This window comes from Trachypithecus francoisi, unplaced genomic scaffold, assembly GCF_009764315.1.
Source record: "Trachypithecus francoisi isolate TF-2019V2 unplaced genomic scaffold, Tfra_2.0 Lachesis_group11, whole genome shotgun sequence".
In the NCBI taxonomy this organism is placed as follows: domain Eukaryota; kingdom Metazoa; phylum Chordata; class Mammalia; order Primates; family Cercopithecidae; genus Trachypithecus; species Trachypithecus francoisi.
The window spans coordinates 77,184,696-77,210,259 of record NW_022681456.1 but is presented as its reverse complement, the minus strand read 5'-3'; the positions used below and the strand labels follow the sequence as shown (position 1 = coordinate 77,210,259).

General features: G+C 54.8%; 2 protein-coding genes across 7 annotated transcripts; one reads left to right on the top strand and one right to left on the bottom strand.

The window, feature by feature from the left end:
* Positions 1 to 6,579, top strand: NAB2 (NGFI-A binding protein 2). Of its 2 annotated transcripts, XM_033221603.1 has the most exons (7): positions 1 to 454; positions 2,231 to 3,104; positions 3,555 to 3,688; positions 4,024 to 4,075; positions 4,170 to 4,302; positions 4,513 to 4,704; positions 5,714 to 6,579. In XM_033221603.1, the coding sequence occupies exons 1-7, from the start codon at positions 372 to 374 to the stop codon at positions 5,821 to 5,823; spliced, it is 1,578 nt and encodes a 525-aa protein (XP_033077494.1). In that variant the 5' UTR covers positions 1 to 371; the 3' UTR covers positions 5,824 to 6,579. The 2 variants fall into 2 exon arrangements, with proteins under 2 accessions (XP_033077494.1, XP_033077495.1); XM_033221604.1 differs by lacking the exon at positions 4,513 to 4,704 and having other exon boundaries at positions 5,714 to 6,578.
* Positions 6,519 to 23,926, bottom strand: STAT6 (signal transducer and activator of transcription 6). 5 transcript variants are annotated; one of them, XM_033221599.1, is made up of 22 exons: positions 23,776 to 23,926; positions 20,351 to 20,487; positions 19,793 to 19,931; positions 19,419 to 19,502; positions 18,886 to 19,024; positions 18,721 to 18,773; positions 18,384 to 18,532; positions 17,671 to 17,802; positions 17,359 to 17,547; positions 16,925 to 17,012; positions 16,656 to 16,778; positions 13,780 to 13,872; positions 13,244 to 13,450; positions 11,089 to 11,183; positions 10,860 to 10,996; positions 10,394 to 10,540; positions 10,113 to 10,176; positions 9,890 to 10,000; positions 9,606 to 9,698; positions 8,171 to 8,236; positions 7,956 to 8,084; positions 6,519 to 7,867 (listed from the first exon to the last, which is right to left on the bottom strand). In XM_033221599.1, the coding sequence occupies exons 2-22, from the start codon at positions 20,464 to 20,466 to the stop codon at positions 7,678 to 7,680; spliced, it is 2,544 nt and encodes an 847-aa protein (XP_033077490.1). In that variant the 5' UTR covers positions 20,467 to 20,487; positions 23,776 to 23,926; the 3' UTR covers positions 6,519 to 7,677. The 5 variants fall into 5 exon arrangements, with proteins under 5 accessions (XP_033077490.1, XP_033077491.1, XP_033077489.1 ...); XM_033221600.1 differs by having other exon boundaries at positions 23,782 to 23,918; XM_033221598.1 differs by having other exon boundaries at positions 23,614 to 23,902.
* Between the last annotated feature and the right edge of the window lie 1,638 nt (positions 23,927 to 25,564).

Genomic DNA, 25,564 nt, shown 5'->3' with positions numbered 1-25,564 from the left:
CCAGTCTCTAAGCCGCCGCGTCTCCGCGGCCGAGAGGCCCTGGTGCCCGCCCCCCGGTCCCCGCCCCCACCCCCGCCCCCGGCTCTGCCCACGCCCTCCGCCCGCCAGCCCGGCAGCCAGCGCAGCGCCGGGCCTCGCTCCCCGTGCGTCCTGCGGGGGTGGAGGCGCGGAGAGGCGGCGAGCGCAGCCGGGGAGGGTGGGGGGGCAGAGACACAGACAGAGGCGCGGAGGCTCGGAGAGAGAAGACGTGGAGGGAGGGACAGAGCCTGGACAGCGGTGGACACGGCATCGTGTGCGGGAAGAGTGCAGCACGCAGCAGGCGCCGAGCGCTGAGCACCGAGAAGAGCAGCCCCGGTGGTCTCCGGCCGTCCATGCACAGAGCGCCTTCCCCCACAGCCGAGCAGCCGCCGGGCGGAGGGGACAGCGCCCGCCGGACCCTGCAGCCCAGACTCAAGTTAGTGAGTGGGCAAAGGGAGGCAGCGGGGAGTGGAGATGGGTGGAGCTGGACTTAGGAATGGGGTCCAGAGGGCGGAGGTCGAGGGGAGGACGTGGGGAAGCGGTACGGGGGTGGGGGGTGGAGACTGATGGAAAAAGGGGTGCGTCTTCGAATTAGGGGGCCCTGGGAGCAGGCAAACATCTGATGAAGCTGGATATGAAAGAGTAGTACCTAAATCTCCATTCCTGGTTTACTCTGTGGGCTCCATCTGGCCTAAGTGCCCCCTGCAAAGAACGTGGGAGCCTCCTAGCACCAGGGGATGCCCTGGAGCTCGAGCTGGCGTCAGTGCGGAAGGTGGGGGGACGCTCAGTTGCCTCAGTCCCTCGTTGGCAAGGAGCGCGCGGGCCCCCGGGGTCCAGGAGAAGGCGGTGCCTTTGAGTTAAAGGAGCATCAGCGGGGGGAAGGGGGTTGACGAGGGAGACAGGGAGGCCTTAGGCAGTTCCTTCCTATATCTGTCCCTTTATTCACAGAGTGGGGAGGGGAGTTTCAGTGTGCAGCCCCTTCAGCAAGAGGCCTTGAGCCTCTCCCCTACTCCACTTGAAGATGCGGGTGGAAAATAAGGGAGAGGAGAGTAGGCGGGAGCCCCTGGGCGGTTTTCGCCCACAGACGCTACCACTGTGGGAGTGTGTGTGGGCGGAACGGCCCCGGAGCAGAACAATTGCGCCCCTCCCCCTGCCGCAGCCCCTGAGCTGAAGGAAAAGGCCAACCGAGGAAGTGGGGAGTGTCACTGCTAGGAGAGGGGCCACTGAGGAGCACTGGGCAGCCTGGAAGGGTGGAGAGGTCTTGGGGGGAGAGAGGAAGCATGCGTTAAGAATGCTTAACCAGGCCATTCTTAACCAGGCCGGGCGCGGTGGCTCATGCCTGTAATCCCAGCACTTTGGGAGGCCAAGGCGGTTGGATCACGAGGTCAGGAATTCGAGACCAGCCTGACCAACATGGTGAAATCCCGTCTCTACTAAAAATACAAAAATTAGCTGGGCGTGGTGGCGGGCGCCTGTAATCTCAGCTACTCAGGAGGCTGAGGCAGGAGAATCGCTTGAACCCGGGAGGCGGCGGTTGCAGTGATAGCGCCACTGCACTCCAACCTGGGCAACAGAGCGAGACTCCGTCTAAAAAAAAAAAAAAAAATGCTTAATCTCTCGGAAAAGCTGAGCGGAGAAGAGCAAGGCACCACCTGGCTCACTGAGTGGGAAAGCCAGGGAAGGTGCCACACCCTCCCTCCTAGCCACCTGAGGCTGTGGCTCCTTCACAGGGAATGAAGCTGGCCAGCAGTGTCCACTGTGGGGGAGACAGGGGTTCTACATTCACTTTAGGCGACTTCACTTTAGTGTTGAGACTGCTGAGTGTTTAGAGTGGAAGGTGAGGATTGTTTTGTGGGAGAGGGAGTTCCAGCCATCCGAGGTCGGTGCTGGTTAGCCTCAGCGCTCAAGTTCTTACCACAGACCAATAAGATAAAAGCTGAAGATAAGGTTTAAGAGGCTTCGACTCCTGCAGACACAGGGCACTGATTTTTGGGGCTTCGGGCCAGTCTAGGGCAGCACTGGCTTGTCCATGCCTCTGAGCAGTGCCTGATTCTCAGAGTCTGTACTCAGACCTGGGCACTGCGCAGGACAGCATCCAAATGAGAGAGGGGAAGAAAAGCAGGCAGGAAAGAGGGAACAATTGTTATTGTGGGTTGGTACCCAGTAGGGGGACTTGCACCGACTGCCTCTCTCTTGTGCCCCTCCTCCTCAGGCCCAGTGCCCGAGCCATGGCACTGCCTCGGACGCTGGGGGAGCTGCAGCTGTACCGGGTCCTGCAGCGCGCCAACCTGCTTTCCTACTATGAGACCTTCATCCAGCAGGGAGGGGACGACGTGCAGCAGCTGTGTGAGGCGGGTGAGGAGGAGTTTTTGGAGATCATGGCACTTGTGGGCATGGCCACCAAGCCCCTCCATGTCCGGCGCCTGCAGAAGGCACTGAGAGAGTGGGCCACCAATCCAGGGCTCTTCAGTCAACCAGTGCCTGCTGTTCCCGTCTCCAGCATCCCGCTCTTCAAGATCTCTGAGACTGCGGGTACCCGGAAAGGGAGCATGAGCAATGGGCATGGCAGCCCAGGGGAAAAGGCAGGCAGTGCCCGCAGTTTTAGCCCCAAGAGCCCCCTTGAACTTGGAGAGAAGCTATCACCACTGCCTGGGGGACCTGGGGCAGGGGACCCCCGGATCTGGCCAGGCCGGAGCACTCCAGAGTCGGACGTTGGGGCAGGAGGAGAAGAGGAGGCTGGCTCGCCCCCCTTCTCACCCCCTGCAGGGGGAGGAGTCCCTGAGGGGACTGGGGCTGGGGGGCTGGCAGCAGGTGGGACTGGGGGTGGACCAGACCGACTGGAGCCAGAGATGGTACGCATGGTGGTGGAAAGTGTGGAGAGGATCTTCCGGAGCTTCCCAAGGGGGGATGCTGGAGAGGTCACATCCCTGCTAAAGCTGAATAAGAAGCTGGCACGGAGTGTTGGGCACATCTTTGAGATGGATGATAATGACAGCCAGAAGGAAGAGGAGATCCGCAAATACAGCATCATCTATGGCCGTTTCGACTCTAAGCGGCGGGAGGGCAAGCAGCTCAGCCTGCACGAGGTGAGAACCCCCAGGCCTCCTAGGATTGACCTTAACTCCCGGGCCTCCAGCCGCTTACCTCTGCAAGTTTCTACGGTCTCCAACTCTTGTTTCATTACCCCTTGACCAGGACCCCAGGCCCTGATCCCCTCACTGACAGGCCCCCACCCCAGCGGCCGCAGTGCTTCCATCCTCAGCTGAGGGGGAAGCAGAGATACAGGCAGCACCAAGCTGTTCAGCTCCTTGTCACTCAGGACCCCACAGGAGTGGAAGAGGCCCTGGGCATTCCTAGGAAGCTGTGGGTGCTGACCTCTGTCTTTCTTCCTCCGAAAGCTCCCATGTAGTGTCAAAACCAAAGCAAGCATCTGATGGATGGGCCTCATTTGTCTGATGGTGAAGGGGTGTGAGGAGGTCTGGTGAGGCAGTGGGGGAGTTCAAATTCTGACTCTTCTGGTTGCCCTCTCTCCACAGCTCACCATCAATGAGGCTGCTGCCCAGTTCTGCATGAGGGACAACACACTCTTATTGCGGAGAGTGGAGCTCTTCTCTTTGTCCCGCCAAGTAGCCCGAGAGAGCACCTACTTGTCCTCCTTGAAGGGCTCCAGGTGAGACCCCTTCCCCAGATCCTTCCTGGACTGGAATCCTGCTATGGAGTTAGATCATGTCCTAACCTTCAGCTCAGGCAGCTCTAGGCCTGCTTCCCGCCCACCTGGATGTCCTGCTTTTGGTCAAGTCAGCTTGTCTCAGGTCTGGTCTCTCCTCCCATCCATGTCGGGTCCCCCCAACCCCCTACAACAATAGTGCCTGAGCTAGAGACTCGTTCTCAGCCAGCTTCTTGACAAAGGTTTTAAATAACACGTGTCTCTGGCCGGGTTCTGTGCTCTGCCTGTCACGTGGCCCTCATCAGCCTCACCCACTTTATTCTTATCCATCTTTTCAGGCTCCACCCTGAAGAACTGGGAGGCCCTCCACTGAAGAAGCTGAAACAAGAGGTATGTTTTCCCGGGTGCATGTAGGGGCATTGGGCAGCCTTCCCCGATCCCCTCCCTTGCCAGGTCTTCATTTCCCCATTTTGGGCATCCACAGGTTGGAGAACAGAGTCACCCTGAAATCCAGCAGCCTCCCCCAGGCCCTGAGTCCTATGCACCCCCATACCGCCCCAGCCTGGAGGAAGACAGCGCCAGCCTGTCTGGGGAGAGTCTGGATGGACATTTGCAGGGTGAGTGTGCCTCAGAATACTTTTCTCTTCATTGAGGGTGGGGGAGTAGGGGAGGGGTTCGGGGGAGGAGTGAGCCAGGAGGCAGTGCCTGGAACAGGGTTGGGAAGCCTGGCTGGAGGGGGGCAGAAGGGCCTGTGGGCTGGCTGTGTGGTTGAGGGTGGGGGTTCCATTGGCTGCAGCCCCTTACCTGACCAGTGCCCATGCCCACAGCTGTGGGGTCATGTCCAAGGCTGACGCCGCCCCCTGCTGACCTGCCTCTGGCATTGCCAGCCCATGGGCTATGGAGCCGCCACATCCTGCAGCAGACACTGATGGACGAGGGGCTGCGGCTCGCCCGCCTCGTCTCACACGACCGCGTGGGCCGCCTCAGCCCCTGTGTGCCTGCGAAGCCACCTCTCGCAGGTGAGGCAGCCAGCAGTGCTGTCCCCAAGCACCCCGGCCACCCAGGCCCCACACAGCAATTCTGGTGTCCTGGGGCCAGGTGGGAGGAAGAGGGATATAGTCGTCAGAGGGCAGTAGGAGGGCTGGGCTCCAGCCAGCCAGGCCTTGGGGTGCGGTGAGGCAGACCCTGCCGGGCTGCTCCCACCATGGAAAGTCTGGTCCTAGTGTAGATCTGTGAAAGGGGAACTGGGGAACGGGGAACAGAGAAAAGAGGATGAAAGCGCAGGAAGGAGAAGCATCAATAAGGGAAGCTCAGATGGCACTTCCACCAACCCAGGAGTGGGGAGCAGGCTAGGAGTTGCGGGGATGGGGATGGGGATGCCCAGCTTGGAAGCAGAGGAGCCCAAAGCAGTGATGCTTTGTGTGTGGAAGGGGGAAGAGGGAGTGGGCAGGCAGAGGGCTGGGCAGCCGCTGGGCTGAGAGTGACGCAGCAGACAAAGCCACCAACCCTGGCTTGGTATTTTTAAACTGTGCGTGGGTGGGAAGTGGGGGCGGGGACTGGAAGGGGGGCTCTTCTTGAGGGAGGAGCTCGGAGGCTGGCTTCCTGTGCTCCCCCTGATTTGGCTACCAACACACTTGGGGGGCCATGGTAGGGTGACCTGGGAGGGGCCTGGGAGGGGGCCAGGGATGAGTGGGGGTGGCAAAGCTTGGGAAGGGGGGGAGGGGAGAGGTCAGAGCCAAACCACCCCCGCAGCTCCTGACAGAACCAGAAATTCCAGCACAACGGAGGAGGCGGGAGAGACAGAGAAAGAGAGAGACAGACAGAGACAGAGCTACACATAGCCAGAGAGGGGAGGGGGCTCACACACACAGGAATGGAACCCCCCATACACATGCAGTGGGCAGGAAGCAGTAATTCAATAAACGGAGCCCATCTTCACAACTTTCTTTGCCCCTGCTTCTGTTCCCAACCACTTCTGTCTGCAGCCAGTCACCCTTCAGTTTCCTAACCGCCCCCTTTTCCCTGCAGAGTTCGAGGAAGGGCTGCTGGACAGATGTCCTGCCCCAGGACCCCATCCCGCACTGGTGGAGGGTCGCAGGAGCAGCGTGAAAGTGGAGGCTGAGGCCAGCCGGCAGTGAGGGGTGGACTGGTGTCTTCAGACCCAGGACCTCAGACTTCTGGCTCACACAGACCCCCATGTTCTCCATCCCCAGAATATAATCACAACCCTGGATCCTTCCTCTGCCCTTCTCCTGCCTCCCCACCTGCTCCATGGGCATAAGACTGTGGGGCTTCAAGCAATAACAAGCAGGGGCCTGGAGAGAGGACACAAGGAGGGTGCGTGGTGCCCTCCCCCCTGCCCAGAGCGAGGGGGCAAGGACTCTGCCTCCAGGGCATCTGGGGTTCTCCCCTCCCTCACACAACACACTCCCATTCTCTTTAGGTTTGCACCAGTGGTGTGAGCAGTTGGACTCAGTTTGGACAAGGGGGAAAGGGGGACTTCCCTGGGAAGGTCCAGCAGCTAAAAGTGGCAACATTTGCCCCCAGAATTGGGGGCCTGGGAACACTGGACCTGCTCCTTCTTCCCTCTCCTTCCCCGTTTTTGTGCTTCTGGTTTGTTTCTTTAATTTAACAAGTGCTGCAGTTTGCCCTCCCATTCCCATCTACCCCCAAGTCCTTTGCAATTTCCTCCCTCCTGCCCTACATGGGGGCGGTGGGTGTGGGATCCCTTCACTGGCCCCCTTGGGAGGCCTGGGTTGGACTCAGGGTCTCCTCCAGCTGGGGGCTGGACCGCAGCACCTATCTGAGCAGTTAGAGCGTCTTTCTTTTCAGATTGTGTACAGTAGATTATTTATTTTGTTATTTTGGAATAAAATTTATTTTATGGCTTAGGATCTATGACCCCTGCCTCCAGAGGGAGAAAGGGTAGCATGGGATGGGGGAGTGAAGGGAAGCTGGCAGTGGATAGGGCAACAGAAAAGATACAGCAGGCAGAGCCCCTTCATACACTGGAGGGCCACAAGGCCAGGCCTGGACCCAGACTCTCACCCTGGCTCCCAGGCAGCATTGGAGGTATAGAGCCATATGTAGATGTCACAGCCACTTGGACCCACTTGGGCACAGTCAGACTCCAAATTCAGAGTATTTTTGGGTTAGCATATGTCAGAGAGGCCAGCACACTTGCTGCTGTCTTCTGTGCAATGTCTCACACTCCCAAATTTGTGTTGTCACACAGGCAAAAGCAGACACATGTTCTATGTGGTCATGCAACTAACATGCCAGCTATACATTAACATATCTTAGGTACATACACGTTCACACAGCTATACATGAAGAAACTTGGCCCTTGTACTTTTGCATAGTCTCATACACATATCAGAAGCCTCCACCTTGCTAACAGGAATTTGGGGCTTTGGGAGATTTTTTAATCAGGGCAAAACTTGTATTGGTAACCACATGTCCAGACCCCTCCTGTGCTCCATCCAGGGTCCCTTGAGCTGCTTCCCATTCCCCCAGGGCTGAGACCCAATATCCTCTATCCCTGGCTTCTAATGTAAATGTGTCTGTATGTTCCTGCCTAACCATCCTAGGCCCTGGGTCAGAGTGGGCGGAGAAGCCTTCCATGCCCTAACCTGTGCTCCTACCCAGCCCACCTCCTGTTCAGCCCCATCATCCTCAGAGAGCTCTATATGTGTGTGTGCGTGCGTGTGCGCGCTGCAGGTGCAGGCATGTTGGGGCGTGTCTCAGAGCCTGAACTTCCCTTCCAGTCAGTGCCGGAAGGAGGTGGGCAGGGGAATGATAGAAAGGAAGGAGTGGATTGGCTCCACCCACCATGCATTCTCCTGGTTGTCTTTTCCTCCTGACCGAGAAGTAGGTGGGGATAGGAGGGCACCCTCCCCATCTGCTGCTTGGCAGGGCATGAGTAAGTGTCCAGAGCAGGTCTGTGGGGGTAGTAGAAGAGCTGTCTCTCTGGGTTCTCCCTCCAGCTGGGATCACCAACTGGGGTTGGCCCTTAGGTCCATGTGGGACATTGAGATCCCAGATTGCCCATAATGGGAGGGTTGCAGGAGGGGCTGGGCCCCCAAAGACCCACCCCCCGATTCCCCTTGCCCCTCCAGGAGAAGCTTAGTAAGGTCCTGTTCAGTGGGAGGCAGCAGAGGAGGGAATATGTCTTCACCAATCCTACAAGGAGATGGGAGAAGCAGGGGAGTAGGCATGGTGCCCACTCCCCTAGATGCCACCCAGCCTCCACTACTAAGCTGCCACTCACCAAGTGCCCTGAGAAAACGCTCTCACTGACTGGCTCAGGCAGCTGTCTTCCACCATGGTCACATCTGAGCAGAGCAAGGGGTCAGGGCTGGACACAGCATGCTCCTGAGGCTGGCACGGCAGCAGGCCCCTGCCAGGAACCAGCAACGGAAATGAGGGCGGGGCAAGGCCAGGAAAGAAGAGGCACATGGGGTCAGGAGGGGCCTTGTCACTCACTGGGGGTGAGGCTGGTCAAAGGACAGGCTCATCTGGCCCAGGCTGGGGGGCATCTGCAGGTGAGGCCTGGAATTAGGGAGAGCATAGTTAGAGGAAGGCAGGCTAGGCAAAGGCAAAGTGGTGCAAAGGCAGGACCACTGAGTGAGGAAACAAGCTCCAGCTCCTTATCCTGACTTAGTAGTGGCCTTGGGCAAGCTATTTCTATGTTCTGAGCTCAGTCTTCTGTAAAATGTGTGTGTTACGGGGGTGGATGAGCCAATGTCTAATGTTTCTTTAGACTCTGAACTTGGATAGTTCTTAAGTCCCCAAGTCCTCACTCCCGCTTCACCTTCTGGGAGGGGAGATGTTGTGCCTTGACTAAGAGTTAATAAGCACCTGAGTGTTATACTTGGGGAAGAAAAATGTCTAGGCCATTTCAAGGCCAAAACAGATGAGTAAACAAAAATCAACACAGCAGAGAAGTGACAGTGGCTCTCAGGGGCAGGACAGAAACAGTCATGCACCACATAACGACATTTCTGTCAGCTACAGACCACAGTGGTCCCATATGATTATAATCAAGGCCAGGCAGAGTGACTCAAGCCTGTAATCCTAACACTTTGGGAGGCCGAGGTGGGAGGATCACTTGAGCCCAGGAGTTTGAGACCCAGCTTGGGCAGTAAGTGAGACCTTGTCTGCAGAAAAACCTTAAAAAAGAATTAGCCGAGTATCGTGGTGCACAACAGCATGAGGATTGTTTGAGCCCAGGAGGTAGAGGTTGCAGGGAGCTAAGATCGCACCACTGCACTCCAGTGAGTGAAACCTTGTCTCAAAAAAAAAAAAAAAAAAGAAAAGAAAAGTATAAGCTGAAAATTCGTATCACACAAATATTTACCATTATGTAACTATTTCCTTATACTGTTCAGAACGGTATCATGCTGCTCAGGTTTAAAGCTAGGATCAACAGGCTACACAATACAGCCTCAGTGTATAGGGGCCTATACCATCTAGGTTTGTGTAATTACACTCTATGATATTCGCATAACTATGAAACTGCCTAAGGACAGAAAATGCTCCTTCATTAAGTGATCCACGACTGGACTTACACAGCTTTTGCTATGAGCCAGGCACTATGCTCAGCTTTACAAGTGTTATGAACTCATTTAATCTCCACAATAATGCAGTGAGGTAGGTTATTATTATTAGCATTATTATCCCCCATTGGGCAGATAAGGCACCAAAGGCTAAGTAATTTGCCCCAAACCAGTAAGTGGTGGAGCTAAAATTCAAACCTAGGCAGTCTGGATCTTAACTACTATCTCCTCATTAGAGTGGACAGAAGAGAAGAAAGGTTGTTAGCATTTGGTGCTCCTTTCTCACAGAAGAGCCTCTTCTGACAATTCAAACGCCCACCCCCTTAGAGTGGGATGGTATCCCCATGAGGTTTTTCACTTACTCCTGGAAGGCTGACAACACGTTGACTGATTCTTCTGGGGAGAGGCCTTGATACGGGGGGATGGAATGAGAGTGTGGTGGGTACACCTGGGGCCTGGGGAAAGAAAACAGACCCCCTGATGCCAGCCCTTCTCCTGGACACCACCACACCCTGCTTTTGAACGGGTGTCCCTTTCATGGAAAGGAAAATTCCCTGTTCAGCCCCCAGTGCCAGCTCTCCCAGCTGCCCATGCTAAAAGCCCATCTGCACAGACCACTCCCATTCCTGTCTTTCCAGCTCCTTACACCATATCTGGGCCAAGCTGCATGCTCATGGAGGAATCAGGGGCCATTCCAAGGTCATAAGAAGGCACCATGGTAGGCATCTGGAGCTCTGGGGTAGGAAATGGCTGGTCCCTGGAGGAGGGAAGGAGGTACATATGACTGACCAAGAGTTGATGCCACCTCTCCTTCCTGCAGATAAGCACTAGACCCCTAACCTACCCACTGTCCACACCACCACACTCACCTTTCCACGGTCATCTTGATGGTAGCTGGGACATAACCCCTGCCATCCTTACCCATCTGTTCAGCTGTTGTGAGAAGGAAAAGAGAGCCATGGAGTGCTCTGGAGTTAGGGAGGAAGGGAGGTGGAAAAGGTGGGCATGGATGATGGGGAAGTAAGAGAAGTGCAGCTATGTGATAGGGAGTGACATCAGGATGACACAGGCAGGCAGGGAGATGAGGGCAGCGGGGAGCAGGGAGGAAGTGGGTGACAGGAAGGAATCAGAACTGCCAGTTCCAGCTCACGCTTGTAGTGGCTCCGGAAAGCCTCATCCTTGGGCTTCTTGGGATAGAGGTTTTTGAGCTGAGCAAGATCCCGGATTCGGTCCCCCAGTGAACGAATGGACAGGTCTTTGGCAGAGAATGGCTGGATGTTCTCTATCTGTGGAGAGCCTGTGGTAGGAATGAGACCCTGAGATCCCCCTGTTCAGACTTTCTTCCCCTTCCCCAACCCTCACCACAAGACCTGTTCTCACTCCACCAAGGCAAGGGAGAGAGGACCTAGGGTGGGGCTCCTGAGGGAGCGAGATCCACTAGTCTCCATTCCCACAGAGGTCACAGTGAGAAGGTGAACATTTAGACCACAGAAGGAAGAAGAGAAGAACTTCCTAAAGATCAGGATCAGCATCAGGAAGGTCAGGACGTTTCATTCCCAGAAGAAACCCCAGAGGGCACAGGCACAGAGACAGAGGACTGGCTGGGGTGGCCTCACCATCCTGGCCCCGGATGACGTGAGCAATGGTGATGCCCCCAATCTCTGAGTCGCTGAAGCGGAGGAGAAACGTTCCATCGGGCTCGTTGAGAAGAAGGCTAGTAACGTACTGTTTGCTGATGAAGCCAATAATCAGCCTGGCCGGGATGAAAGAGAGGATGGGGCCTGGGCAGTGAGTATGGAGGTGACTGGGGTATGGCTGCTCAGACCACCCAGGGCAGGGACTCACCGGTCAGACCAGTAGCTCCGGAGACAGCGTTTGGTGAGGTCCAGGACACCATCAAACCACTGCCAAAAGGTGAAGCCACGGCCCAGCAGGATCTCCTAGCGGGAGAAGGGAAATGGTGTGAGCCAAGGGAGGGCCAGAGCTGGAGCCTGTTTAGGGCAGGCACTGAGCTGTGAGTGCCCTCATGACAGAATCACAGGGCTGAGGGATCGGACCGAACCTGAGACTCCATCAATGACAACAACCAATCCTCATGCTTACATGTGCCAGCCACTATTTCAAGCCTTTCCATATATTTGTTCGCTCTTTATAAGGCTATGGAGGTAGGGACTATAATAATTCCATTTTACAGATGAAGAAATGGAAGTCCAAAAACGTCGAATGACTTGCCCAGGTCTACACAGCTGGTAAGAGGCAGAGCTAGGATTTAAACCCAGGCATTCTGGCGCTGGAGCCCCTGTTAACTACTGTGCTACACCCTCTCCCTGAGGAGGTGTGGCAGAGGTGAAACCCAAAGGAAGGTAACCTGCTGGGTGTGACTGTCTTGCTCCCTTTTGCTAACACACTCTCTGGTCACATGAGCCTTTCTTTCTTCTTTTTAAAAATTCTGTCTCACACTAAGAAAGAAAGAAAAGAAAGAGGAAGGGGAAGGGGAAGGGAGACCAAAAAATAAAATAACGTAATATAACATAAAATCAAACAGCAATAGTCAGAAATGTGTGGTTCTGTCCTAGCTATGGCACTCACCTGCTTTGGGACCTTGAACAAACTACATAACCCTCTGAGCATCAGATGCCTCATCTGTAAAATGGGGATAATAATAGTATCTACCTCAAAGGGATGTCCGGAGGCTTAAGTGAGATAACATACATAAGGTGTTAAGCACAGTGCCTGGCATATAATAAGCTGTCAACACGTGGTAGCTGGTATTACTGCACATGTCCCTCTGGGATTTTGTTCAGTTTAGACAGAATCTCATTCTGTCAGCAGGCTGGAGTGCAGTGGCACAATCTTGGCTCACTGCAACCTCTGCCTCTCAGGTTCAAGTGATTCTCCTGCCTCAGCCTCCCAAGTAGCTGGGACTACAGGCATGCACCACCATGCCCAGGTAATTTCTGTATTTTTAGTAGAGACAGGGTTTCACCATGTTGGCCAGGATGGTCTTGATCTCTTGACCTTGTGATCCGCCCTCCTCAGCCTCCCAAAGTGCTGGGATTACAGGTGTGAGCCAGCCTGGGCCTTTTTTGTTTGTTTGTTTGTTTGTTTGTTTTTTGATATGGAGTCTTGTCCAGGCTGGGGTGCAATGGTGCAGTCTCCACCTCCTGGGTTCATCTCCTGCCTCAGCCTCCCGAATAGCTGGATTACAGACAGAAACAACCATGCCTGGCTAATTTTTTGTGTTTTTAGTAGAGACGGGGTTTTGCCATGTTGGCCAGGCTGGTCTCGAACTCCTGACCTCAGGTGATCCACCTGTCTCGGCCTCCCAAAGTGCTGGGATTACAGGCATGAATCACCATGCCTGGCCCCCCTCTTTTTTTTTTTTTTTTTTTTTTGAAACGGTCTTGCTCTGTCACCCAGGCTTGAGTGCAGCGGTGTGATCTCAGCTCACTGCAACCTCCGCCTCCCAGGTTCAAGTGATTCTCCTGCCTCAGCCTCCCACGTAGCTGGGATTACAGGCATGTGCCACCACAACTGGCTAATTTTTGTATTTTTAGTAGAGATGGAGTTTCACCATGTTGGCCAGGATGGTCTCGAACTCCTGGCCTCAGGTGATCCACCCACCCCGGCATCTCAAAGACTGAGATTATAGGCATGAGCCACTATGCCCAGCCAGGAACAATTTTTCCAATGGGTCAAAGTCACTTTGAATCAGAGCTCTGTTTACACACAACCTGGGTGAGTCATGCAAGTCCCTGGTAAAGAGGAAGGACAGATGACCCCCAGACCAAAACCACAGGGATGTCAGAGAATGCATCTCTGGAGCCAACCCCCAGACCTGGGGTTTTTCCTCCCTGGTCCATGACAGGCCTTCCTAAAGGACCTGAGAGGGCACTGTGGAGACTCCAGTGGAAGGTCCCTGCATGGAGGCTGAGCAGGCCCTGAGTGCCCGAGGCATGAAAAGCTTAGTGGTGGGAGGTCCAAAGGGCAGGAGAATGACCTTGTTGAACTGTGACCAGGACACAGAACGGTGCTGGAAGGCCTCCATGCTGAGGCTGTTGTCATTGAAGATCTTCTGGGCCAGGAAGAGGAAGTGCTCTGGGAGCAGCCCCCGGTTGGTCCCCACCTCAGCCATGAACTTCAAGTTCAGAGTTTCACACATCTTCTCCCAGGGCACCCGCTCAGCCACCACAAAGGGCACGCGGTCCTGAGAAGGGGGAAGAAGAGAGCATCAGAGGCTACCGTCTTATTCTTCCTCAGGCCGGCCTTCATCCATCCCACCTGCCTGTGGCCTGCCCATCCACAGCACCTGATATCACTCACGAACATGCTGCTTTTTCTAGGTTACAGTGCTGTGGCCTGATAGTTGTTAAGACTGGGGTGAAAAGAGGTCAGAAGTACGAAAGTAGGCCCATGAGAAGGTGTTAAGGTCACACCCATTTAAACATGCCTGCCACCCCGTCAACAGGCCTGCACCACTGCCCATATTAGAACCCACCCTGCCCCTATTCCCTCCAACTCCAGGAATTTCCTCACCATCTCAGAGAAGGCATTGTCCCACAGGATGGTGGCTTTGGCATTGTTGTCTTGGTTGCCATGGACGATGACAACCAGGGGCAGAGACAGGGCCTGAAGAGGGTGAGGACAGGGGTTTCTTTTCTTTCTTTCCTTTTTTTTTTTTTTTTTTGAGACGGAGTCTTGCTCTGTCACCCAGGCTGGAGTGCTGTGGCTGGATCTCAGCTCACTGCAAGCTCTGCCTCCCGGGTTCACGCCATTCTCCTGCCTCAGCCTCCGGAGTAGCTGGGACTACAGGCGCCGCCACCTCGCCTGGCTAGTTTTTTGTAGTTTTTAGTAGACACGGGGTTTCGCCATGTTAGCCAGGATGGTCTCGATCTCCTGACCTCGTGATCCGCCCGTCTCGGCCTCCCAAAGTGCTGGGATTACAGGCTTGAGCCACCGCGCCCGGCCTTTTTTTTTTTTTTTTTTTTTTTTTTTTAAGATAGTATCTCACTCTGTTGCCCAGGCCGGACTGCAGTAGCACAATCTCAGCTCACCGCAGCCTCAGCCTCCAGGGCTCAAGTGATCCTTCCACCTCAGCCTCCTGAATAGCTGGACCTACAGGTATGGACCACCTAATCCAGCTAAGTTTTTATTTTTGGTAGAGATTGGATCTCCCTGTGTAGCCCAGGCTGGTCTTTTTTTTTTTTTTTTTTTTTTGAGATGGAGTCTCGCTCTGTCGCCCAGGCTGGAGTGTAGTGGCCAGATCTCAGCTCACTGCAAGCTCCGCCTCCCGGGTTTACGCTATTCTCCTGCGTCAGCCTCCCAAGCAGCTGGGACTACAGGCGCCCGCCACCTCGCCCGGCTAGTTTTTTGTATTTTTTTTTAGTAGAGGCGGGGTTTCACTGTATTAGCCAGGATGGTCTCGATCTCCTGACCTCGTGATCCACCCGTCTCGGCCTCCCAAAGTGCTGGGATTACAGGCTTGAGCCACTGCGCCCGGCCTTCTTTTTTTTTTTTTTTTTTTTTTTTTTTTTTTTTTTTTTGAGAGGGAGTCTGGCTCTGCTGCCCAGGCTGGAGTGCAATGGCCGGATCTCAGCTCACTGCAAGCCCCGCCTCCTGGGTTTACGCCATTCTCCTGCCTCAGCCTCCCAAGTAGCTGGGACTACGGGCGCCCGCCACGTCGCCTGGCTACTTTTTTGTATTTTTTAGTAGAGACGGGGTTTCACCGTGTTGGCCAGGATGGTCTCGATCTCCTGACCTCGTGATCCGCCCGTCTCGGCCTCCCAAAGTGCTGGGATTACAGGCTTGAGCCACCGCGCCCGGCCCCAGGTTGGTCTTAAACTTGCAGGTTCAAGCGATCCTCCTACCTTGGCCTCCCAAAGTGCTAAGAATTTTTTTTTTTTTTTTTTTTTGAGACAGAGTCTTGCTCTGTCACCCAGGCTGAAGTGAAGAGGCGTGATCTCAGCTCACTGCAACCTCTGCCTCCTGATTCAAGCGATTCTCCTGCCTCAAACTCCTGAGCAGCTGGGACTACAGGCCTGCACCACCACACCCAGCTAATTTATTTATTTATTTTTTTTTTTTTTTTGAGACGGAGTCTCGCTCTCACCCAGGCTGGAGTGCAGTGGCGTGATCTCGGCTTACTGCAAGCTCTGCCTCCTGGGTTCATGCCATTCTCCTGCCTCAGCCTCCCAAGTAGCTGGGACCACAGGTGCCTGCCACCACGCCCAGCTAATTTTTTGTATTTTTAGTAGATATGGGGTTTCACCGTGTTAGCCAGGATGGTCTTTTTTTTTTTTTTGAGACGGAGTCTAGCTCTGTCGCCCAGGCTGGAGTGCAGTGGCGCGATCTCCGCTCACTGCAAGCTCCGCCTCCCGGGTTCACGCCATTCTCCTGCCTCAGCCTCCCGAGTAGCTGGGACTACAGGCACCAGCCACCTCGCCCGGCTAGTTTTTTGTATTTTTTAGTAGAGACGGGGTTTCACCGTGTAGACCAGGATGGTCTCGATCTCCTGACCTCGTGATCCACCCGTCTCGGCCTCCCAAAGTGCTGGGATTACAGGCTTGAGCCACCGCGCCCGGCCGCCAGGATGGTCTTGATCTCCTGACTTCGTGATCTGCCCACCTCAGCCTCCCAAAGTGCTGGGATTACAGGCGTGAGCCACCGCGCCCGGCCAATTTTTTTATTTTTAGTAGAGACGGGGTTTCACCATATTGGCCAGGCTGGTCTCGAACTCCTGACCTCGTGATCTACCCACCTCGGCCTCCCAAAGTGCTAGGGCTACAGAGGTGAGCCACCACGCCCAGCCAGACAGGGGTTTCTTAGTAAAGCAAGAAGTTTCCTCAGGGGGCTGGCTCTGAGCACTCAGAGAAGTTACTGGACTCACACGTCATAATCAAAAAGTTCATGCCATGTTATTAAAAGTTTTCTGAAGCTCAGTCAGGGCCTCACTCTAGAGAAGTGGTTATGAGTCACTGCTATGGAGCCAGACCTCCAGGTTTCAAATACCAGCTCCAACACTTAGCTGTGTGACTGGGACAAACTACTTAAACTCTCTGTGTCTCAATGTCCTTATCTATAAAATGAGGCTGATAATAATACTGTCTACCTCATAATGTTACTGTGAAAACCAAACGTGTGTGTGCTGGCACGCGTGTGCGTGTGTATCATTTAATAGAGAGACCTGGTCTATAGGAAGTGCTTCCTAAGTGTTTGCTGCTATCCGCTACTATTCCCTGCCCCATGCGCTCCATGCTCTTGCTCCACCCCACTCACCCGGGCCCCAGTGTGCATGAATCCCAGACACATGGGGTATAGGGCAGTTACAGGAGGTGAGGGTCCAGGGACCCTGTGTGTGGCGTTAGAGAAGGACTCGGGGTCCCAGATTGGGGTAGGGCTGGGCCACGGTTCACCTGGAGCTGGATGGGGAGTTTGCCGGGGCCAAGTGTGAAGCTGGCAGAGAAGAGCACAGCGCACTTCTCCTCTGTGACAGACTCAGTGCCCTTCCGCTCACACCGCTTGATCTTCTTGAGAAGCTATGGGTGGGGTGAGAGAGAGCAAGGGCGAGTGCATGAGGACAGAGACCGCTCCTCTTGGGCTTCCCAACATCCTCTCCAAGGAAAGTCCCATAGTCTTCTAGTGGTGCCCCCCTCACTGCCCACTGCACCCCGAAGCCCCTCACCAGGTTCTTGAACAGGGCAGAGCAGCAGTTCCCAGGAATGCTGTTCTCCAAGGGCACGGTGTTGTTGATGATTTCTCCAGTGCTTTCTCTGCCAGGGGAGGTCAGAGTGTGAACGAGCTCATCTCACTGTGGCCAGGTGTGGCGACGCGCTTGAGTGCATGGGTGAGTGTAGACTACCCATTGTCGTCAGCCCTAAATCTCCACATCTCTGTTTGGGTTCTTAAGGGAGGAGTCCCCATCTTGGCCAAGTCATGATGCCCCCACCCCATTCCAGCCCTAAATGGGTCCCTCCCTTTCCTCTGCCTTGACCATTCAGGGTCTCCACATCCCATGGCCCTCCCTCCCCATCCCTTGCTCTTTTCAGTGCCAGCCCCCCAAGCTGCCTCCATCACCCTAACATGCCTTCTCCAACCCCAGGTCCAATCCCAGCTTACGCTCCAGCCCCAGGACCCTGAGGCACACTCAGCTCCCTCGCCTGCTTCTCTGTCACCATGTCAGCCCTGACCAGTGGAGGCTTGGCTGGGGCCCCCAGGAACCTCAAGCCCAACAGGAATCGAACTCCAGCCTGGAACTTGGTCTGAGTCTTCAGTACCTGGGGCGGCTGCTTCTCCACCAGGAAACAACTGGGAGTGAGGAGGACACAAGGGGAGTTGGGTGTCCCTGCTGGTGCCCTTCCCACAGCTCTAGCCCCCTTCTTTTCTTCCTGAGGTCTGTTCTAGGCCAGACTGGGGACTCCCGGGGCATACCTGGTGACGAGGGTTCGCAGGACTTCATCCAGCCGGCCAATCAGCGATGCCCGGGTCTTGGGCTCAAGCTCCCCACCAGCCGCCCCTACCTCCTGCTGTAGCTGGGAATAAATGTCCACCAGGCTCTCACACCTGGGGCCAGGACAGTGGTCAGGGGGCATAGGATTAAGGCTGCTTGCTCCGGCCCAGAGCCCCTTCCACTATACCCAGGGAGAAAGGCTATCATGCGTGGAGGAGTGGGGTGGGTAGTGGGTGTGGCTGCAAGGCACCTGGGCTGAAGGGGGTTCTGTGATCTGTTGGCCTAGGGTCTGGGTGGGAGGTTCGTTCTCAGTGCCTACACCCCTGTGGAAACCCAGCCGCCTCTCCCCCGATGGCTCTTGCACCCAGGACAGCTACCCGCCCTTACAGAGCTTTGTAGCAAATTGGAAAGTGTTCCCACCCAATAAACCAAATGGAAAAGCCCTCCTATTCTTCTGGGCATGGAGAGAAGCCTGGGTTGGGTGAGTCCCCGTTTGTGCCCCTCAACTGGGCCCACTTGTACAGGATTCGACCTGAACGACAGTGTGCACAGCCCCACTGGAACCGGCTTTTAGGCATCTTGGTCCACTCCAAGGCCCTCCCGCCTGGCTTCTCTCTCTCACCTGTAGGGCCTCCAGCAGTGTCAGCTGCCCACCCCCAGCTTATGCCCCCTTCCCCAGCAGCCCTGGCCCAACCTCTCCTGGAGTGGGGCCAGGCTCTCCTCAAAGGGTGCACCATTCCCTGCCAGCTGCTGCTGCCGTTTCCAAATCTGGATCCTCTTCAGCACTAGGGCCTTGGCTGCCTCCAGCTCTCCAGTGGTCTCCTGCAGTAGCATGGCCAGGGCCTATGGGCAGAAAGGGGCCTGAGCCAGGGCCTCACGCTGCCTCCGCATCCAGCTCCTGGGATACGGCTCTTTTTCTCACTCCTCTGGAATTCCCTTACCCTGCTTCAGCCTGTGTCTCTCTGAGGTCTGGCTTCCATCCCTCCAGCTGCCCTTTGACCTCAGTCTCCACCTCTCAGCCCATTACTCACCTCACTTGGCCCAGTCCCATTAGCAGGAGTTTCTATCAAGCTGTGCAGAGACACTGAGGGTTGGGAGCAGAAATCAAGGGTGCAGACAGATTAGAGGTTCAGTTAAGGTTGAGATCCAAGAGGGGACCACTCCTACACACTCCCCAGAACCACCCTGGCCCCCACCTTGGCCAGCCTCAGCCCCCTTCTGCAGGGCTTCTCGGAGAAGGTGGATCTCCCCTACTCGGTGCTGCAGCCTCCGCAGGGCTGTCTGAAACTTGAGTTCTTCCTGCTTCCAGTGGAAAGGCATTGGCAAGTGGCGAAACTACGCAGGAAGGACAGATGCCAAGAGGTGAAACGCTCTGCTCATCCCTCGATACCTGGCCTCTACTCTCTGCTCTGCAGATAGCGTTTTCTTGCTCCCCTCTTCCCTTTGGCAGTTCTTCCTGACCTTTTGGAATATCGTGAGACCTTGCTCCTAGCAGAATCAGCTCCTTATCCCTTGCTGTGTTCTCTCCAGGCCTCTTACCCTCAGTCCCTCATAGAAAGATTCCCTGAGCTTGACTTGGGGTTCACTCTGACCCTAAGAACCTCCTTTGGTTATTCCTGGGCCTAGAACACTGAGCCTTTACTGAGGTTCAAATTCTTTGTAGTTTGTCATGGCTCAGGCCAAAGTCTCAGGGAATGGAGTTGGGGTGGGAAGTGGAACATCACAATACCTGTTCCATAACAGCTTTTTTCTCTCCTTGAAGTATTTGTCTGAAAGTGGCCACCAGCTTCAGGGGGTCCCTCTGATATATGCTCTATAGAAATGAGAGTGGTAAACAGTGAGCGTGGCTCTTACCCATGTCCTTCAATCCCTCCAATCCCCAGGCCCCCATTCACACATATACTATAAGGCAGCACAACTGTAGACTCCAGAAGTTTTTGTGCATTTGCATGCTTTTAAAATCTAATTTGCCTGCTAGCTAGCAGCTAACCACAGGAACACAAATTTGCTTCCAGCATCCAACCCATTTTCTTCCAGGACCCAATGCTCAACCCAGTTCAACCTCAGCCCCACCCAGCCTTGTTCCCTCCCCTCCTTCCCCACCTCCAGGGTACTGATGTGTTGCAAGACGGTGCTCCCCTCCCCCTGCTCTCCCGCCGAGGCCTGAAGGCGCTGGACAGTGTCTGAAAGTAGGGCACTAGCCATGTTGCAGCAGAAGGCCTCTGAGCCGACCAGGAACTCCCTGCAGGAAGATCAGGATGAGGCTACCTCAGGCCAGGGCTTCCTCAGCTCTCCTGACCCTTTACCCCACAGCCAAAAGCTCAGCAGTTCCTTTCTCGCTCCTTATTCTCCATCTAGGCCCTCTGTAGCTTTCACCCATGCTCCTTGTTCCCCAGTCTTCTAGCTGTTATGAGAAGTGCCTTTGTCCCAGCCCAAACCTCCCTCCTCTTTGGCTCAGCCTCCTAAGAGATGGGGTCCCTATCTGTCAACATTCATAGGCTGGTCTTGATGGGGCACAGACTCCCTGCTAAATCTAGGTCACTACACATGGAATAACAGGTCTCAAGTTCTGAATCCATGGCTGAGGGGGAAAAAGTCTAAGGAGAAGGAAGATGAGTCAGGGAAGACTTGGGGAACCAGCAGGGAACAGCCAGGACTCACCAGGGTTGGCTCTCCAGCCAGTCACCCAGAAGATGCCGCAGGTGTTGGGGAAAGTCGACATAGAGCCGCTGCACTTTTTCTGGGGGCATCTTGGAGACCAGACCCCACAGAGACATGATCTGGGACTTGGAGGTTGCCTGGAGGAGAAAAATAAGGCCACTCTGAGGGGTGCCCAAGAAACTTGGCCTATCTTCTGGAGCAGCCAGGGACCTCCTATAGATAGCCCTCCTAGGGACCATCCCCACCACCACTCACGGCCAGACCACCTTAAACCAGGGGCATCCTGGGTCAATGCCTGAGATGGGGGTAATTCCTTCAGTGATAGATACAGGGGTGGAAAGAGCTGAGCTGTAGCCAGAGGGGTGGGGAGGCAAAGGGAGACAGGGCAGTAAGGAGACAGCTCTCTTGAAGACGGCAGAGAATTTGGTTGCAGCTCTAGACCTGACTCTGGTTCTGTGGGCAAAGAGCCTTCCCTGTGTGGGCTTCGATTTTCTCGTCTATAAAATATGAGTGTTAGATGAATGGAAAACTTTCCAAACTTTTTAAAGCAGTAGGCAATGTCAGCTTTTAATCTGTGGAATCTCAATTACATAAAAGGTACGAAACTGAAGATGCCCTGTTGAAAGCAAGCATAGAAAGCCTGAAACTTGACTGCTTCTACTTCCCTCTCCCCATCTCCTGACGCCAAAGGCGTCCCTAGACAAACCTCTCAAAATTCTGGGACTCCATGAGATAATTTGAAAACCACAAGGCTCGGCCGGGAGCAGTGGCTCACATCTGTAATCCCAGCACTTTGGGAGGCCGAGGTGGGCGGATCACTAGGTCAGGAGATCAAGACCATCCTGGCTAACACAGTGAAACCCTGTCTCTACTAAAAATACAAAAACAAAATTAGCAGGGCGTGGTGGCAGGCCCCTGTAGTCCCAGCTACTCAGGAGGCTGAGGTGAGAGAACGGTGTGAACCTGGGAGGCGGAGCTTGCAGTGAGCAGAGATTACACCACTGTACTCAAGCCTGGGCGACAGAGCGAGAGTCAGTCTCAAAAATATATATGTAAATAAATAAAATAAAATAAAAATGAAAACCACAAGGCTAGATGATGAAGAGGATGGGAGAGTAATAACAGCCACTATTTGTTAAGCACTTACCACGTAGGAGGCATTACACTCAGTGCATTATCTCATTCAGGCCTCATGACACTTTTGAAAATATATAATATCCCATTTTACCCTGGCCGGGCGCGGTGGCTCAAGCCTGTAATCCCAGCACTTTGGGAGGCCGAGACGGGCGGATCACGAGGTCAGGAGATCGAGACCATCCTGGCTAACATGGTGAAACCCCGTCTCTACTAAAAAATACAAAAAAACTAGCCGGGCGAGGTGGTGGGCACCTGTAGTCCCAGCTACTCGGGAGGCTGAGGCAGGAGAATGGCATAAACCCAGGAGGCAGAGCTTGCAGTGAGCTGAGATCCGGACACTGCACTTCAGCCTGGGCAACAGAGCGAGACTCCGTCTCAAAAAAAAAAAAATAATATCCCATTTTATAGATGAAGAAACTGAGGCTTAAAGAGTTCTCTACCCTGCCCAAGGTCACTCAGTAGGTGAGTTTGGAAAGCAGGCTTTGAATCTGAGTGGGGATTTACCATTGCACTGTGTTGTTAGGATTCCTTCCAGGGGCAAATCTGATCATCCTAAGAAGTGGGGGAAGATGGGAGGAGACTTGAAGGAGGAAAGTTGGAAAAGGAAAGTAGAGAGAACTAAGGAAGAAGATGGGAGAGACTGGAAAAAAAGGCAGGTTTAGTAAGCCAGGAGGAAAGAGCCTAGAAGAGAGAGGAAGCTGGAGGGCTAGAAGGCGAAGAAGAGAGACGAAAAGAGGGAGAAAGGAGAGAAGGGGACAGGGAAGTAGAGGAGGGGGTTGCATCCCCATTTCCAGGTTCAGGGGGAACTGGGTAGACCAGTGGTTTCCCAGGGGCCTCTCAGTTCACGTTTCTCACAATATCCCTCTCCTAGAGATGAGGGAGAAGATGGGATGACAACTCCCCCGGTCTCCCAAAACCCAGTAACCCCAAGTCCTCCTGTTCCACGTCCAGCCTCTCACTTCTCCCAGGACTCTCAAAGGGATGGAAAATGGAGAGGCCCCTTCTCTGGACCTTCCTGCTCCAAGACCTTCATGCCCCTCTTTCCTCCAGTTCCCACTTCCCCCAGCTCTTTTCTCCTCAAGGCGAATCCTTACCCCTCCTGCTCAGGTTCCTCCAATAGGCCTTTCTCTAACCCAAGAGAGAAAGGTCCTCTGGAGTGGGTGGGCACCGCTTTCCTCTGCATCGCCTTGCAAAGTGACCAGCCTCCTGGTATGGCCCTGGCTAGAAATATCCAACCCCTCTTCTTCCCCAGACATCAGCAGGACACATTTCTCCCCACCCCAACTCATAACAAGGCTGGGTCGATTGGCTTGACCAGGACAGGGGCTCCTTTAGCCTTCAGCCCGCTGAAGGGGAAGGGAGGGAGGAACCACGGCGTGAGGGGCGGGGCCAGTGTTCCCTCCCAAACCCAGAAGGGAAGCGCAAGGTCTGGGATCCTTGTCCGCCCGCTTGGTGGCCTAAACTCGCTTATCTCAACCCCTACCTCCCGGAGTCCTCTGACTGTGGTACCACTGGATCGAAAGTTAAAACAGCTTCTCTGAGTTGCCCAATGTGTGGATGTGGCGGTGGGGGCGGGCGAGGAGGTGGAGCCAGTTCAGCGCGAGGAGGGTTAACTCGGCGCCACCGCTGGGAAATCTCAGCGTCTACAGCAGCCAAGCGTGGAGCAGTTTTGAGGGGGAAATTCCCCCTCCTCTGGGGCACCATGAGGTCTACATCTGGGGCTCGCTCACCCCCCAGCCACACCCTTGAACAGGAACCTTAAGCGGAGGGCAGGATAGGGTTTAACGAGGATCCACTGCCTTCTGGCATCAACCTTCCAGGGAGGGGCGGCCACTTCCCCCAACCCAGGGCAGAGGAGCACTCCTTCACCTTCTTTCCCTGACTTTCCATGGCCCTGGGGGCGCAGGGGTGAGGCTGTGAAAACGTGACCCATGGGGGAGGGCAGTACTGAGGCCTGGACCCTCCCAGATTCCTCCAGGAGTTCGAAACTGCCAAAACCCAGTGCCACCAGCCACCAACACTAGCTGAAACCATCTCTTGGGGACCATCCACCCAGCCAGGGGAGGATCCCAAGAGCTCCCCCCCCGAATCCACCCCCACACACTCAAAGAGGCCCCCGCACCCACCTCGGAGGCAACCCCTCTGCTGTCTTCTCCCTTTCTCAGCAGGCACTGCCAGGCCCCATAGGTCTGTAGCTCTGTCCAGCGAGTTCAAGGCTGGCCCTGCTAGCACCTGCCCACTTCCACCACCACCACCAAAAAGAAAAATAAAATAAAACACACACATACATACACACACACACACACTCCTCTCCCGTCCTCCCTCTTCAGTGTAAGCAGTGGCTGCCCCAGCCCGCTGTTTCCGGCTTCTCCTTCTACCCAGGTCCCTCCCTGGAGCTCTGACGACACAGAGAAGAGAAAGTGGGCTGGAGGAGGAAGAGGAAGAAAGTGGGGTGAATATATGTGCCTCTTGTGCCGAGTGGGGGAGCACGTGTGGGATCAGGACTGGGGTCCAGGCCTTGGAGCCAGGCTCCGGCAGAGGCTGACCCCCACTTACTCCGGACCCCTCAAAAGCATCAGCTTTTCTCCAGAAAGTCACCCAATATCAAACAGAGACATGCCACCCCTAACTGGTTGGCTCCCAAACTCAAACTCTGCCAAGGGCTGGGGTTTGGGCCCATGAGGGACTGGGCTCCCCAGGGCCTCAGGAAAAGTAAATCCCTCTGGACTCTGCGCTCCCTCCAGTGGAGGACCCTGAAAAGCAGCCGGGGAGCTCGATGCCAGCCAACTTCTAGGTCCCCCTCCCTTCTGGCAGGGAACGCCTTAGAGGTCGGTCTCGTGACCACTGACGGGAGGGAGTGGGGGAGGGGAACCCTCAGCTCAGAATTCTGGAAGACTCCAGGAGTCCCTTGGACTGAAACTGGTCTTTGCCCTCTCCTCACAGGGCACCCCTCCTGAGACTGTGGGGGGAACCAGCAAAAGCCGGAGCTGCTGACTGCAGATTCACAAGGGACAAGTTTGAATACGAATCTGCTGTGTTCCTATCTGCCAAGTTCCTATCTCTTTCTGGGGTAAACACTGAGACACGCCAAGAAACAAACACACACATGCACAACTTCCCTGACCACAAGACTACACACACACACGTGCAGACAGGCTCACAAACATATCCGCACTCAGAGCCCACTGCAATCACAACACCACACACACACACACACACACACCACACACACACACACACACACACACACACACAGAGTCTTGCTCAGCTTCTGAGTCATCATCATAACTAGTGGAGGGTTCTGCAGTTTTTGCTGGGGGAGGAGCTGGAGGAGACCAAGGGACCCAGAGAGGCCTTTACTCCCCAACACCTGAGACTCCCGGTGTGTGGAAGAGGTAGTGTCTGAGGGGCGGCGGGAGGAAGTTTCTGCTCCCCTCCTCCCTCCCATAGCCGGGCTGGGCTGAGGGGCCAAAGCTAGGCCTATGCTGCCCCCTGGTGCCTGAACTGATTTCCAGAACCAACTCTTCCACTCCATCCCTTGGTACCCCGCAGGTCTGTGCATGAGTGCATGTGTGTGTATCCAGCCAGGCAGCAGAGGGTTTGAACACAGCAGCATATAGCAGTTAAGAGACTGGACTGTGCATACAGGCTGCTTGGGTTCAAATCCTGCTAATGCTGCTAACCACACAACCCTGGGCAATTTACTCTGTGATTCATTCTCGTCATCTGTAAAGTGGAGCAAATAAGTCTTAACCCATAATGTTGTGAGAATCAAATGCAGTAATACATCTGAAGGCTTAGAACAGTGACTGACACACAGTAACTGTCAGGCACTATTTTTATGGTTCCTAATAAACCAGGTATGAGGAAAGGCGAAAGGTCTCCATTCTACATAGAAGTCCCCAGATTTGGGGGTCATATTACTGCCAAAAGAATCCTATTGGGAGTGTGTGTGCATATGTGTCCACTGTGTCTGCAGGGCAGTGAATGGACGAGAAGGGAGGCACGGCTGGAGGTAGCAGGCAGGGACTCTGTCCATTGGCTTGTCCAACAAGCCATGCTAGGATCAAGGTGTGT

Coding starts and splice junctions, on each gene's coding strand:
- STAT6 (XM_033221599.1), bottom strand. CDS start 20,466: ATGTCTCTGTGGGGTCTGGTCTCCAAGATGCCCCCAGAAAAAGTGCAG. Junction 17,803..18,383: donor CTGGCCCCACTCCAGGAGAG/GTTGGGCCAGGG, acceptor TCCTGGCCCCAG/GTGTGAGAGCCTGGTGGACA. Junction 13,873..16,655: donor AACTCCCCATCCAGCTCCAG/GTGAACCGTGGC, acceptor CACCCTCTTCAG/GCCCTGTCTCTGCCCCTGGT.
- NAB2 (XM_033221603.1), top strand. CDS start 372: ATGCACAGAGCGCCTTCCCCCACAGCCGAGCAGCCGCCGGGCGGAGGG. Junction 4,303..4,512: donor TCTGGATGGACATTTGCAGG/GTGAGTGTGCCT, acceptor CCATGCCCACAG/CTGTGGGGTCATGTCCAAGG. Junction 4,705..5,713: donor TGCGAAGCCACCTCTCGCAG/GTGAGGCAGCCA, acceptor TTTTCCCTGCAG/AGTTCGAGGAAGGGCTGCTG.